Source organism: Apis dorsata, unplaced genomic scaffold, assembly GCF_000469605.1.
Source record: "Apis dorsata unplaced genomic scaffold, Apis dorsata 1.3 scaffold_1026, whole genome shotgun sequence".
NCBI lineage: Eukaryota > Metazoa > Arthropoda > Insecta > Hymenoptera > Apidae > Apis > Apis dorsata.
In genome coordinates, this window is record NW_006264125.1 from 119,909 (window position 1) to 135,321 (window position 15,413).

General features: G+C 22.7%; 3 protein-coding genes across 25 annotated transcripts in view; 2 read left to right on the forward strand and 1 right to left on the reverse strand.

The window, feature by feature from the left end:
• Positions 1 to 3,774, forward strand: part of LOC102677231 (general transcription factor IIH subunit 2) — a 19,523-nt gene extending 15,749 nt beyond the window's left edge. For 2 of the 7 annotated variants that reach the window (XM_006624287.2, XM_006624288.2), the window contains exons 2-8: positions 1,838 to 1,918; positions 2,002 to 2,203; positions 2,276 to 2,404; positions 2,478 to 2,651; positions 2,719 to 2,975; positions 3,043 to 3,307; positions 3,405 to 3,774. In XM_006624287.2, the coding sequence (XP_006624350.1) occupies positions 1,860 to 1,918; positions 2,002 to 2,203; positions 2,276 to 2,404; positions 2,478 to 2,651; positions 2,719 to 2,975; positions 3,043 to 3,307; positions 3,405 to 3,536 (1,218 nt within the window). In that variant the 5' untranslated portion in view covers positions 1,838 to 1,859 and the 3' untranslated portion in view covers positions 3,537 to 3,774. The other 5 variants (XM_031514492.1, XM_031514491.1, XM_006624286.2 and 2 more) reach the window with 5 other exon arrangements.
• The window catches only part of LOC102677725 (flocculation protein FLO11), a 10,626-nt gene extending 5,346 nt beyond the window's left edge, over positions 1 to 5,280 (reverse strand). For all 11 annotated transcript variants that reach the window (XM_031514489.1, XM_031514488.1, XM_006624299.1 and 8 more), the window contains exon 1: positions 5,260 to 5,280. The gene's annotated coding sequence lies outside the window, so the exon portion shown is untranslated. The remainder of the gene's footprint in view (positions 1 to 5,259) is intronic.
• LOC102676536 (high affinity cationic amino acid transporter 1) lies at positions 4,097 to 14,486 on the forward strand. Of its 7 annotated transcripts, none has more exons than XM_006624282.2 (12): positions 4,104 to 4,337; positions 11,134 to 11,315; positions 11,404 to 11,671; positions 11,925 to 12,053; positions 12,255 to 12,515; positions 12,722 to 13,008; positions 13,092 to 13,236; positions 13,309 to 13,432; positions 13,539 to 13,702; positions 13,842 to 14,008; positions 14,098 to 14,206; positions 14,291 to 14,486. In XM_006624282.2, the coding sequence occupies exons 3-12, from the start codon at positions 11,443 to 11,445 to the stop codon at positions 14,410 to 14,412; spliced, it is 1,737 nt and encodes a 578-aa protein (XP_006624345.1). In that variant the 5' UTR covers positions 4,104 to 4,337; positions 11,134 to 11,315; positions 11,404 to 11,442; the 3' UTR covers positions 14,413 to 14,486. The 7 variants fall into 7 exon arrangements, with proteins under 7 accessions (XP_006624348.1, XP_006624347.1, XP_006624345.1 ...); XM_006624283.2 differs by having other exon boundaries at positions 4,105 to 4,337; positions 13,330 to 13,432; XM_006624280.2 differs by having other exon boundaries at positions 4,109 to 4,337; positions 11,134 to 11,194; positions 13,092 to 13,432.
• Positions 14,487 to 15,413: the final 927 nt, after the last annotated feature.

Here is a 15,413-nt window from a genome sequence, read left to right on the forward strand (position 1 = left end):
AATAAATTATAATTTATTATTATTAAAATTAATTTAATTAGTTTAAAATTTTTTTATTTTAAACTAATTAAATTATTTAGATTTATTAAATAAATTAAAATTAATTATTTCAACATTTATGATTATGTATTAGTAATTTTATATATAATAAATTTAAATAAAATTTTTAATTTATATTAATTAAAAAATGCATGTATGAATGTATCTTTTCAAATTAATTTTTGAAGTTTATTACTGCAACTTTAATGAAAAAATATTCTTTTTTTTAAAATAAATAACCTAAAGATGCTTTCATATTTAATTTGTAATATATGGAAATAAAAAGGAAAAAAAATCGTAACATTCGGAGTTCGAAGTTTCGCGGGCGTCAGAAAAATTTACACGCAACATGCCGGTGGAAATCGAACTGCGAACATTTTTTAACAAGACACCACTGTCGTTGTTACGGTAATTCAAAAGATCACTCCATACATACTGCTGTCATTGATAATTTTATAAATCGTCTATGATTTCAAGCATTCTCATGGGATATTTTTTGCAGAACCTTTTATTTAAATTAAATGAATTCCCGCATAAATGGTAAGACGTCGAGACACACAGCATGGAGTCATTGTAAACGCGGCCAGTGGCGTAAGTTACCAACGAATAAAACTCACAGATAATTCGATCTTGAAATAATAACCGGTTCACCGTGAAAGATCGTTACCGATAAATGCAGTTATTCTAATTGCAGATAACAGGGGTGTTTAGAATTTACAGAAACATTTAGAAACGATGCCATTGCCGCTGCCGCCGCCGCCACAGACTCGTCCTCTGTCTATCATGAGCAAGCCGATGCTCGTCAAGATGGCTCTCGTCACGAAAACTCTCTTCGACTATTCACTTCCTGTCTATCCATGAATATTTTTCGAACACACTTGTCCGTTACCGATTTCAACGCGATCGACTTTCAAACTAATAATATCGACTTACACCTGCTAAACCGTAGAAAAATCAGATTTCCTTGATCTGGATAATTGCTGTTGCCGCACGAGATGGGATGAAAACAGTGATCGCGTCTGACGACAGTAGCGCCATGGCGCCTGCCCGCCACGGCAACAGCTTACCTTTTGGCGGGAAAATATTATTCATTAATTCTATTTTATCTCCTTTTGATTGAGATACTTCTTCTATAAAATTGTATTTTATGCTTGAAATATTATAGCTGAGAAAAATCATTGAAAAAAAAAAAAATTTATTTTTTGAAAAAAGATATAATTGTAAATGCTTTAATATCTATTTCAAATGTACCGCTTTTCTGCATGAAATTTATCTATGTTCCGGCATTGGATCGAGTTTAGAAAAAGAAAGTTTATGTTAATTGATATCAAGAAAATTTCGAAAATACTTGTTAGTTATTATTCATAGATTTATAAATTTTATATCATTAATTGTATTTACTTTAATTATTTCTTTAATTTGATATATTTAAGCTTTATCTTTATGCTTAATACGTTTATTCTAATTTATGAAGAAAAATTTAAAGTAAATAAATGCTTAACCGAATATTGTGTAAAAGTTGTATACATTCTTTTATATGAGTTTATTAAATCTTTTCAAGAATTTTTTTATTTATAATTTTATATTATTAATATTTCGAAAGTACAATAAAATTTACACATAAAGTTTTTCAATCATAATATTAATACGTCATTTCTAATATAGTAATAATATAAACAACATTAACCTTATTTTTTCAACTTTAAATAAAATTACGTAAAATAAGGATTGTTTTAAATTCTTAAGAAAGTTTGAATATATAATATATTAATTAAGTGAATTAAATGTTTAATTGCAGCATTTATTTCTGAAATTAAAAAATGGCTGATGAAGAAGAAGAGAAAGAATATAGATGGGAGACTGGTTATGAAAAGACATGGTATGTATTAATATTTTTTAAATTATTTTAATAAATTAAGTTATAAATTATACAATTATTTTATATAAATAATTCTTATAAAGGGAAGCTATCAAAGAAGATGATCATGGATTATTGGAAGCATCAGTTGCAGATATTATTCACAATGTTAAAAGAAAACGTCAAATGGAAAAAAAAGTTGGTGCTAGATTAGGAATGATGAGGCATCTTTATGTAATTCTTGATGCTTCAGAATCAATGTCTATTCAAGATTTAAAACCAACTCGTTTTTTATGTTCATTAAAGGTGCTTATTAATACATAATATATAGTCATTTATTTTATTGAATTTTTACTTACAAATGTAACTCAATTTAAGCTTTTAGAAGATTTTATTGAAGAATTTTTTTATCAAAATCCTATTAGTCAGTTAGGGGTAATTATTACAAGGAATAAAAGAGCAGAAAAAGTTAGCGAATTAACTGGAAATTCTAAAAAACATATTAAGGTAAATTTTTATGAAAAAATATTCTTATTTAAAATTCATTTATTTTGTTTTATAAGTTTTTATTCATTTATAGGAAGTACAAAGTATGCAACAAATTACTCCAGCAGGTGAACCTTCATTACAGAATTCTATAGAATTAGCTTTAAAATCATTACGTCTTCTACCATCACATGCTAGCAAGGAAATACTTATAATAGTGGGAGCACTTACAACATGTGATCCAGGAGATATTAATGAAACTATTAAAGTATACTAATAATAATATATATATTAAAATAATTATATCGAAATAATATAATTAATTTTGATTACAGAATATGAAATCAGATTCTGTCAGGTGTAGTGTGATAGGATTGGCTGCTGAATTATATATTTGTAAAAGAATGGCTACAGCAACTGGTGGAGAGCATGGTGTTGCATTAGATGATAAACATTACAAAGAACAATTAAATATGCATATAGATCCACCACCAGCTGCTACTAGATTAGATGCTGCTCTTGTAAAAATGGGTTTTCCTCATCATGCATTACATTCTTCTACAAATGATTCAGCTATGGCAGTTTGCATGTGGTAAGTTATTTTTAAATAATAGTTCATAAATAAAGAAGCAAGAAAATATTTTTTTTCTTTTTTACAGTCATGCAGAAAGTTCAGATGAATCTGTTAAACTTCTTAGTACAGGATATCTCTGCCCTCAATGTCTAAGTAAACATTGTGAGCTTCCAGTAGAATGTAGAGCATGTGGATTAACTTTGGTATCTGCTCCACATTTAGCACGATCTTATCATTATTTATTTCCTGTTGAACCTTTCAAAGAAGTTGAATATAAGAAAGAAGTTACATTTGAACATCCTTCAATTTGTTATGGCTGTCAAAAAATATTTTCACAAAAAGATAAAAAGGTATGATTAGTGGAATTTAATAAGAAAAACATGCGAATTTAATTTGCAAAATGTGTAAATTAAAAATATATTGAAATATAAATATATTCTTTTTCAGATATATATTTGCAATAAATGTAATCAAACATTTTGTTTAGATTGTGAAATATTTATTCACGAATCTTTACATACATGTCCAGGCTGTGCTACTAATCCTGATACATATCAAAAACCCACAGATAGAATTTAATTTATTTAATGTATGTAAAATAAAATTAATAATTTTAATAATTTTTTATTTTAATAATTTATTTTAAATGAAATATTTTAATAGAAAATATTATAACTTAGGACCAGTTTTATATATGAAGAATTTTTATATTGTAAAACTAATTGATAATACATATAAAAAATATTGTCTCTTATTAAAGAGAAATGAATCAATGAAAAGACAATAATAACGATAATAAATATTTTTTTCTTTTTTTATTTACAATAATCTGTTAAATATTTACGTAACAAAAAATTATTTTTGCAATTCATGTAAATATAATAAATATATTTATATAAATAAATTAAACAATTGTTCTAATCAAAATATATATATCTATATTTATAATGTTTTTAATATAATAAGTTATAATAATAGTCTATTACTAACACAGTTTATTACTTTATTAACAGATTTTTAGAAGGTTGATGAAGAACGATTTAATTAAAGTTAAAGAAAAACTTAAAAGATAAAGTTTCTTTATATACAATTTTTCTTTCAAAATTTGAGAAACCCGAAATCTGCGACCGGTAATGTAGTTACTTTAAGAATAGCTTTTAGTGGGGGGTAATCGTGGTTTATTAGTAAGCGGACAGGTGGAAGCGAACATCATGATATTAGAGCACATTATTAGTTTGCGACCGTCCTCCGGCGCGACCGGTTTCACAGTGTCGACCTACTTCCGATTCAATTACATATATTTATCTTACCCGGTCAAAGTGATTTTATATGTGAGAAATTTTCTACACATCTAGTTTTCTTCTCAATCTTCGAGATCAGGTAAGAATAATTTTTTTTTTTGTAAATGCAATAAATATTCAATATTATTTTTTTCTCAATGAATTATATATTAGTATATATGTATAATGTATGTATAAATATTGGTATATATTTAAAATCTAAAATTTTTTTATTGTCTTGCGATTTGTATAATTCTTCAATTATAAGACATTCTGTAATTTACGCGCGTATTATTACAAATACTTGTTTTAAATATTTTTATTTCATATTATTTGCATTTAAGAATTTAATAATTTTTCTTTTTATTTTTTTATTTTTTATTTTATTTTTATAATTTTTCTTAACGTTTAATATGACCTAATGTTCTAATAAAGATAAACATGAACACGTGTTTGAAAAGTAATATATTCTTGTGTACATCATAAAATATAACACAAGTAAAAGATAAAATGTATAATTATTATCTCCTATAATATTTCTTATATTTATATTTTTTTTACGAAGAGAATATAATAAATAATCAACATGATAAATTAATTTGTACTTATTTTTATTTAATTTATTTATTTTAGAATTTTTTTTCTTGCGATATTTTTGAATGAAAATTTTATTTTGTATTTTATAACGAGAAAAATTACAGTTTAGCGATAAATAATACATTTAAATATAAATTTAGAAAATGTATTTTTAAATGTTATTTTATTTTATATTTTATATTATTAATTTAAATTTTTACAATAAAAGATAGCAGAAATATGTTATATATTTAATAATATTCAATAAATTAATTCAGCTATTTAAATTAATTGGAACTATTTAATTAAAATTAATTTTAAAATAATATAAATGTATTATTATAATTTTAACTAAATGATTTGTTATTAAATTGAAATATTACATCATAAATTATATTTATTAAAAAAAACTATTATTAATATATTGTAAATAATTAAATATTATATTTAATCAAATTATTTGAATTTTTTAAATTAATTAATATTATTAAACAATGTTATTCAAATAATAAATTACATTATCGGTTAATTTATAAAATTTTATAAAAATTTGATTTTTATTCAATTTGATTAATGATTTTTACACAACATGTTTTATTTTAATTCATAGTCGTAGATTTTTCGTAGATTTTTTCTAAATTTATTAAGTAAAATGATATGATAAAGACAAAATATAAAATATTTTTGTATTTTGTATTTTATAAATTTTTTATTTTAATTTTTTTCATTTCAAATATGTAATCAAATAGTTAATCAAACAATTTATTTTTTAAGATATTAATTATTTATTTATTATCCATCAATCAAACTTAAGATTAAACGATCAAACTTATTTTAGATTAGATTAAATTAACTTAAGCTTAAATTATTTATAAAAATTAGAATTATATTATAATATATGTATGTAATCCGTATGCGTATAGTGATTGTCATATCTGATTTTCTTTTCTACATGTATGAATAAGGAAAGAACTCCTTTCTCTTTTATTAGTATTTTCAATTCGTGTAGCAATGTGTAATATTCGATACTACGTCTAAGGATATCCATTGAAAGGAATTTTGCAAGAGGTTAGCATTGAGAAATATCATTCCAATGTTTTTTTCCTTGTTATGTAATGGTAACAATTTAACATAGTTATCCATAATTAACTGCAAGATTTGATTTATATAAATATTACCATTTTTTTTTCCACCATATTCAATTCACATTCAAATTTTTACTTGTTTTTATCACATCGATATTGTTTTCCATTTTATAATGATTAAAATGAAAATATTCCTGATCAGAGTTTTAATATTATTAGCTTGTTACGTTTCAAGGATCACGATGTATAGAAATCGAACATACATGATTTGTATCCGATATAGTTGTGTACATATAACGTAGCTTTGCCAAAGGTATACAAACAATTCATACACAAAGAATCACCATCTAAATTGTTGATTAATCGATGTCACTTGTCTATAATTGTATATTTGAATTGTCCGTGTTATTTAAATGTTACATTTCTATTGTGCATTTCTTTAATAAAAATCTTCAAACATTATATTTGTATAAGAAATACTTTGTCGAGGCGTTCAATGGACATAAATTCATTCTGCATAGGATAAAAATTAATATTATAAAACTTGATAATCAGGATTCGGCCAGATTTAATTAATGAAATTTTAGTGATGTTATTTTTAAAACGAAAAATGTTTTTCAATCCGTGAATGCCATACGCATATACTTTTTATTTTTTTCCTTTAGTCTTGCATTATCTCTATTCTCTTCTTCTTTTTTTTTTTTTTTCCTTTCAAAATTCACAAGATTTTTTATATCTCACATTATAAAATCATAGTCTTTAACAAGTCTTCTATTATTATTATTATTATTCAATGATCGTGATTCAATCAAATTAAGATCCCTCGACCTTACATGGTGTCAGGCTTGATTGGTGAAATTGTTAAATAGCTCGCATATGATTTGTAAATAAAGACATTATAGGGGGGATCGTGCAATGGGGACATGATACCATGATGCCTTGCCTTAATTAGACTGTAACCTTGTCACATTGAATCGACTATACATTTGTTTGTGGATTCTCGTTATGCCAATATCATCTGAGACCCGCAAATTTTAATACGTACACATTAAAGAGTGTCTTATAACTGATAAACAAGCAGATAGGTGATTTAAAAAAAAAAAATAAATCGAAAATATAGAATAAAATTGTTTAAAGTTTCATTTCTTCAATAAAAGTTCGAAAAAATTCACAAGAAGCACAAATAAAATTGGCTATTTTCGGATGGGTAGTTATTCTACGTGTGAAAATAAATAAAAAATGTAATAATAAAAATAAGTAAAAAATTAGTTTTTAAAAAAATTGAATTTGAAAATTTGTCGATTACATGATTCTTTGATTGTATATGTTTAATCTCGATTTTCAGAAAAACAAGAATTTAAACGGTAAAAATTTCTTTTTTTATTTTCATATATATATATAGAGTAATCATTTATTATATAATTCATTTATATTTAATTAGGAATTAGCCAATTTTAATTACATTTAAAAATTTTTGTACTCGAAAATAAAATCATAAGTAAAAAAATTTTTATTCCATTATTATTTTCGATTTATTTTTAGAATCTTTATCCAAATATTAAAACATCCAATTGTATCACCAATTACAGTATCATGAAATTCACATGTGAAACCGATCAATATCATATAATGTTTGTTTGAATAATGTTTTATACATGTTAACATGCATCATGATAAAATGATAATGATTCGAAGAATATTTCTATGAAGAAAAAATAGAACTTAGATATATCGAATTACTTGATGAAATTTATCTTTTGATCTATAATGATTCTATAAAAAATCATATATCTGCTATACAGGATGCTTGCCATGATATCTCGATTATTTTTGACGTTATCTGAAATATCAATAAAACGATATTAAACGATTATCAATTTTTTGTTTTTGAGATAATTTAAGAACTTTTATCTTCGTGAAAATCTTCAAATCAATATAGTTCTTAATGGAAATTAAGCAATTGATTAAAAATTTATGATATTTATTACGATATTAATCCATACTTGACATTTGTCTTAGAAATAAGATTTTACATTTCAAAATGGGCTATTATGAACGATCAACAGATTCTCTTCAATATTTACATTTACAAATTCGAAAAATACATTATATTTGTGATAATTATACTCATATCATTATGAAGAAGTGTTAATAATCAAACAACATTGTTTTCATAGTTATCAGTGTATGTGTTATAAATATAGTAAACAAAATTACAACTATTAACTGGGAGAATTCTAACATAATGGAGATAAAAGAATAGAAATCGAGATGCGTTCTGCGTGCGCTTGTAAATACATAATAAGAGGACATTCCTCTCTTTCTTTTTAAATTACCAATCACGATCATCGTTTAAAGAGATCAAGGTGATTTACAAACACATAAATGATCAAAGAGCCTTGGAAACTCCTAAAAAATTTGTATTATATATATTTATTATAACAATATTTTATAATGGTTTAAACATTTTCATTACTAGAGAAAGAATGATAGTTTATGCATGTTTATTATACACGAAACGAATCCTTATATGTAATTCTCAGAATATTTCAGAAATATATAGACAATATAATGAAAAAAGTCATATATTGAAAATTTCTAGTAATTTATGTAATGCATATATATTTTATAGTTTAATTTTACATCATGTTATGGAATGTTACAATAATATAACTTTTGCTATTTTTCATAAAATAGTTTTTTCGAAATAAATATCTTTTTAAGATTATTAAAAATATTAAAACATCAGATAATGTTACAAATTGATTGAAATAAATTAAATTAATAAATTAATGATATATCTCATGATATTTCCACAAAATGTAAATTTCTCATCATTTCTGTTCATAATATGCTTTGCTATGTAAAAACGTTAGTCCGTTTCTATCTTTTGGATATATAAAGATTGTTGAAAGCAATTTTCGTTGCATGGTCACTTGCAGAAACATGGTTATGCAAAGACATAATGGCATTGACTGCGTAGCGTATAAATAAATCTAAACGACGTATGTAATGAAATTTTCGAATGATAAAGAATGAAATGGTAATAAATTATATCGGTAATGAAATGGGATATTGAAACTCAATCACCATTAAAATTAAGATATTGATTACCATCATCGATTAACATCGATTATCATTAATACAATTAATACAATTGCAATCATTGTGAACGGTGATAAATCATGGATATTGTTGCAAATTCATTAAGATTGTATCGTTAACTTTAATTCTAACTAGTAAATTAGATAATTTTTTAAATTATTAATTAAATTTTTTAATTTTTTGGCAAATTTGTTAAAAATTATAAATCATTATTTTTTATAATGATAGTGATAATTATTGGTGATTATATAACATGATTGCAATTATTTCACATTAAAATTTATAAATATATATTTAATTCATATTTCAATTAAATATTCATATTTATTTTAAAAAAAGAATAAATATATATAACAATTGTAAAATAAAATATAAAATAAAAAGTATGTTATTTTTATATTATCTAATCATTTATTTCATAAATATAATTATAATATTTATTTATCATTTCGATATTTTTTAAATTTCAACTGTTAATGAATTATATAATAATCAAAAAAAATTTTATCTAATCTATATGAATAATATATAATGTTCTTTCAATGTAATTCTAAATTTAATCTCAAATTAATATATTCTATTTTTTTGCAACCTTATTTAATGATATTTAATAATAAAATAATATACATTTATTTTGTTTATTTTTACTTATTTATCTAATATAAGAAAAATTCATATTTTATTAGAAAAATGTATAAATATTTTGCGTACACACATAATAAATAAAACATAAAAAATAATATTTTCATTACATATATGTTTTATTTATATTTTGTACGTATTATTTTTTATTTATAACTTGAAAAATAAGACTTGGCATTGATTTATATAATTTGCCTAGATAAAATTATGATATTTTTTTCCACCTAGCACTCTATAGCAAAACTTTGCTAGTAAAAAAATTGATAATTATTTATTTAAATTTGTCTTGATAGATATTTCCAAATATTTTCAATAATATTCAAATCTAATATTCAAATCTAATTATAATGCCAGCCAATTTACACTTAATTTCCTGTTTTTTATATTAATTAATTAGTAATTAATTAATTTGATTATATTAAGAACTCGATTAATTTGATTATATCGTTAATATAGCTGATATTATCGTGTTATCGAAATATCTAATTGTTATGCTTCATTATTTTTTTTTATTTTTACTGATTTTCAATATCTCAAGATATTTTTTTGTATCTTATCTTTTATAATTTGTAAATCGATAACTCCATTGGAATTTAGGACATCCCAAATCATTAAGTATTTCTTCTTCATGTTGTAATAAAATTTTTTTTTCCTCTCTTCTCAAATCATGATAAAATAATTATTTAAGTTAAGTTTCTTTTCATAATTAAAAATTTTTTCTATTCAAATATCTAATATTGTCATATGATTTCTTACTTATTTAATTTTGTTAGTTTGTGTCTTAATTTGAGATTAAGTCTCAAGTAAAAAATATTCGTGCATTTAATCAATTATTGCAAATTGTACATTTATATTTTACAAAATTATTTATAAAAAATTATTTACATTTTATTTTAGAAACTCAAAGACTTTATTGATAAAGATTTATATTTAAATAAATTCGTTTTAATAATTTTAAGTTAATTATTATAGATCAATTTTCTGAAAATGAATAGATTAAGTTAAAAGAATTCATTATATACTATAGTATATAATTGAAAAAGATACGAATCTTTTATCTTCATCATTAAAAAATAATAATGGGTTTTAATCATAAAAATCGATCAATCAGTCTCATGTTATATATTTAACGAGCAATACGATATTATAATCTTTGCTCTTTATTCATGATAAAATGGAAATATTTTTATTATTCGTTTCGCATATATTATAAAAGAAAGAAAAAAATAATAAGTGTTCTAATTAATAAATATTTTTTTAACAAAGGAATGATTTCGTATCTCATAACATTGAAGAGATATTTAATTAAACAACCAACAATTATTAAATATTATTGTATTATATTTTACCTTTATAAAATAATATTATATCATTGTTATATTATAATTTCTTATTTAGATATAAAATAATCTACGGTATCAATGGAAAATGCAATTTTTTATTTTACTTTGCTTAAATACTTTGCACAGAAATATTTTTGTATTTCAGATATGGAATCCGGAATTTACTTGAATGCATAAGAGTTTTCACGGTCAAAGCATATCTTTAAGTAAAATATTTTAAACGCTAATATTATATTGTTAATATTATATTTAATTGCTTGAATGACTTTGAAATTATCATTTAAAACACAAGGAAACCATATTCAAATTTATCATCTTTCATTACATGTAAAACAAATTTTCATTACTTATACATTATACATAAACTTGAGAATGAAAATAAAGGAAAAAAAAATAATGATATATTGAATTTTAGGTAAAAGAAAAGTAGGCATAAGGAAAAAGGCTTGGCAATATGGCCAGCCGATTGTGGAAGGCGCTGTCTCGAAGACGGATAGATGAAAATCTTGAGAATAAAAGCGAACTTGCTCGAGTTTTAGGCTTATTCGATCTCACAGCACTTGGCGTGGGTTCGACTCTTGGCCTTGGTGTTTATGTCCTTGCTGGTAGCATTGCCAAAGAGACGGCTGGTCCAGCCGTCTGCATTTCTTTTCTCATTGCAGCTATCGCTTCCGGGTTTGCCGGTAAATTAAAATTGCACATATTGACAATTTATTTTTATCAGAAAACATAAACATACATTAATAAATAAAATAAATCTTGTTTTTTTTGAATTATAATGTTGGAATTAAAAATTTGAAATTTATTAAAAAAAAAGATTTAAATGCTTCTTTATCAAATGATTAATGATATTTAAATAAAATTTAAAATATAATTAATTCGATAATTTTAATTATCTTGCTTTTTATAAGAGAGGCAATTATTTTCAACTTGCAGGGATGTGTTATGCAGAATTTGCTTCCAGAGTTCCGAAAGCAGGATCAGCATATGTTTACAGTTATGTAACAGTAGGAGAATTTATTGCGTTTATTATAGGGTGGAATTTAATTTTGGAATATATAATAGGTGAGACAAAAGATTATTTATTGTAAAAGATTATTTATTTGTAAAAGTATTAATTTCATAAAAACGTATTAGGCTCTATTTTTTTATAGAAAATAAAATTAAAATATAATTTTTTTATTAAAATAATATTTGTAGACATAATATAATATGTATAATCATTATTAAATTAATAATTATTACTGATATTAAAAATTTTATTAGGTACAGCAAGTGTCGCCCGAGGACTTAGTAATTATTTGGATGCCTTGATAGGAAATGTAATAAGTAAAACATTGCATTCTGTGATGCCTATAAGCGTTTCGTTTTTATCAGAATATCCAGACTTTTTCGCGTTTACTGTAGTAATACTTCTCATAATATTATTAAGTGTAGGCGTGAAGGAATCGTCAATTTTAAATAATATATTCACTGTAATAAACTTGATGACCATTTTAATAATCATAATTGCAGGATCTATTAAAGGTAATAATTTCTATTTATCGTTTAAACATTCAAATTAAAGTAATTCAAAAAATAATCTCTATCATTATATCTTAATCATAATATTTTAAGGATATCCTCTTGATTACAATTTATCTGATTTTTTAATTAATTAAATAATCTATAAATATTTATGAAAAAAAGATCTTGTATAAATTATTTTAATTTGACATATAAAATAATTTCAGCTGATCCAGCTAATTGGAGGATATCAATAAATGATATACCAGAATCAGAACAACAACATGCAGGATCAGGAGGTTTTATGCCCTTTGGCATAAGCGGAGTGATGATCGGGGCAGCAAAATGTTTTTATGGTTTCGTAGGATTTGACGCTGTTGCAACTACTGGCGAGGAAGCTAAAAATCCTCAACGCAACATACCTATAGCCATTGTTGTTTCCTTAATTATAATTTTAATGGCTTATTTTAGTATTTCGACTGTATTAACTATGATGTGGCCTTATTATGACCAAGTATGCTTATATATGAATTATATTTTTTAAAGTTTCTTTTTATTACAATTAATATCTACTATTAAAAAATATTTCATATTTAGAATGCCGATGCACCGTTTCCATATGTATTCGATAAAATTGGATGGCCTATTATTAAATGGATTGTTAATATCGGTGCAGCATTTGCATTATGTACAAGTATGCTTGGAGCCATGTTTCCCTTACCGCGAATACTTTATGCTATGGGTAATGATGGGATAATTTTTAAACGACTTGCAAATGTACATCCAAAAACGATGACACCTATTTTCGGTACAGTTATTTCCGGTTTATTCACGGGAATTATGACACTTATTTTTAATCTTCAACAATTAATCGATATGATGTCTATTGGAACGTTGTTAGCATATACGATCGTAGCAATATCCGTTTTAATATTAAGGTAAAGAGATAGTAATATCTAATTATTATATTAATATATATATATATATATATATATTAAGTGTATAAATAAATACAAAAAAATAATTGTTGTATGTATTATTTAGATATCAAGGAAAAGAATGTACATCAAATACTCAATCTGTAACACCAATAGATGGTTATAAGTTAACACCACTCAATATTTTAAAACAAATTGTCAATTTGCAGAATCAAAAAGAAGTAACTGAGATGTCTATTAAAGTTGCAAAATATAGTATTGCAATTTTATGTAAGTTATATATATATATAAATTATCTATAACAAGTAATAAAAATTACATATTTGTATATAATAATAAAAATTATATATAAATTTTAACTATGATTAACATTACTCTTATATTTTTTTATATCTTATTATTTTTACAGGTGTCGTTATATTTATTACTGCATTTTTCATTAGTTATGTTGATACCGAAGTATTTGGCAAGAATGTAATAGAATCTGTGATATTAATAGTACTTGTAAACATATTATTATTAATCATAATTATTATTGCAAGACAACCTGTTCATGAAATTGATCTAGCATTTAAGGTACATATTTAAAACGAAAAAATGAAAAAAAAGAATTTTGTTAGGAAAAAAACATTAATATTATATTTAATTGTACTTATTATTTACAGGTACCATTAGTCCCACTTCTTCCATGTTGCAGTATTTTTATAAATTTATATTTGATGTTGCAATTAGATGCTTTCACTTGGATGAGATTTTCTATTTGGATGGCTATAGGTATAAATATATTGATAATATTTGAAAAAAGCAAAAACATTATAACTTATTGTATATTATATATTATATCTATATTTTATACAGGTCTTACTATTTATTTCTTTTATGGTATATCTCACAGTGAACAAGGAAAAAAAGATAAAATTGAAGCTGAAATGATAAAACGAAAATATGCTGACCAAGTTAGGATCGTAACCAGATTTTAATAATAATATTCTTGCTACGTGATATTTTTTTGTACATTTAAATAAAAATTTGTCTTATAAAGAAGATCTTAGATATATTACATATGTGATTACTATGATAATTTAAAAAACGATATTCGTGATGTCATTTTATTTTTTTAATAGATTTAAAATATTAAAAAAAGAATATATTTTAATCGACGAACTATTTTTTATATATTATTATTATGGAACAAAATTTTTAGCATATAATTTTTTTGAATTCAATATGTATCTTTTTAAATGACAAATATAAATATACATTGTTACACATTTTTAAATCAATGCATTAGATATTATATAAATATTCACAATATTATTTTAATAAACAAATCTGAATTATAATATATAAAATTATATAAAAAAATTTATTTTTTTTTATGTACATCAAACATATTCCTTTTTTATATAGTAAAATATTTCATAAAAAACTTTTATTATGTCTATTATTTATTTAAATAATTATGGAAATAAAATATATTATTTCATATTATACAAAATATTAATCTCAATTATTTTTAATAATTATAAAATAAAAAAAAATTGAAAATTGTTTTGATTCTAAAAATATTATTTTGGAATATATTTATCTTTTATAACACATATTTTTAAAGTATTTTAAAAAATGTATAATTTATATATAAAATATTATAAAATATCAAGAATAATAATGAAATTATGGAAGAGATGATATAAAAAAATATAAATATAAAATTTTTTATATAAAGCTGACATCCTGCATATATAGAATATTATTATATTCTATCTTTGGAAAATTTTGAAGAAGTTGGAAAACAAATATAAAAGTATAAAAAAATGTTGGTTGATTTGTTTATTTACAATTGGTTTGTTATAAACAATTTAAATTTGTATTAAAGAGACAAAGTGAATGAGTAACATGAGAGAGATAAAACTTAATTTATTTGTATTTAGCTTTATAATATATAACTTAATAATTAAGTTTTAACCAACATTTTTATATA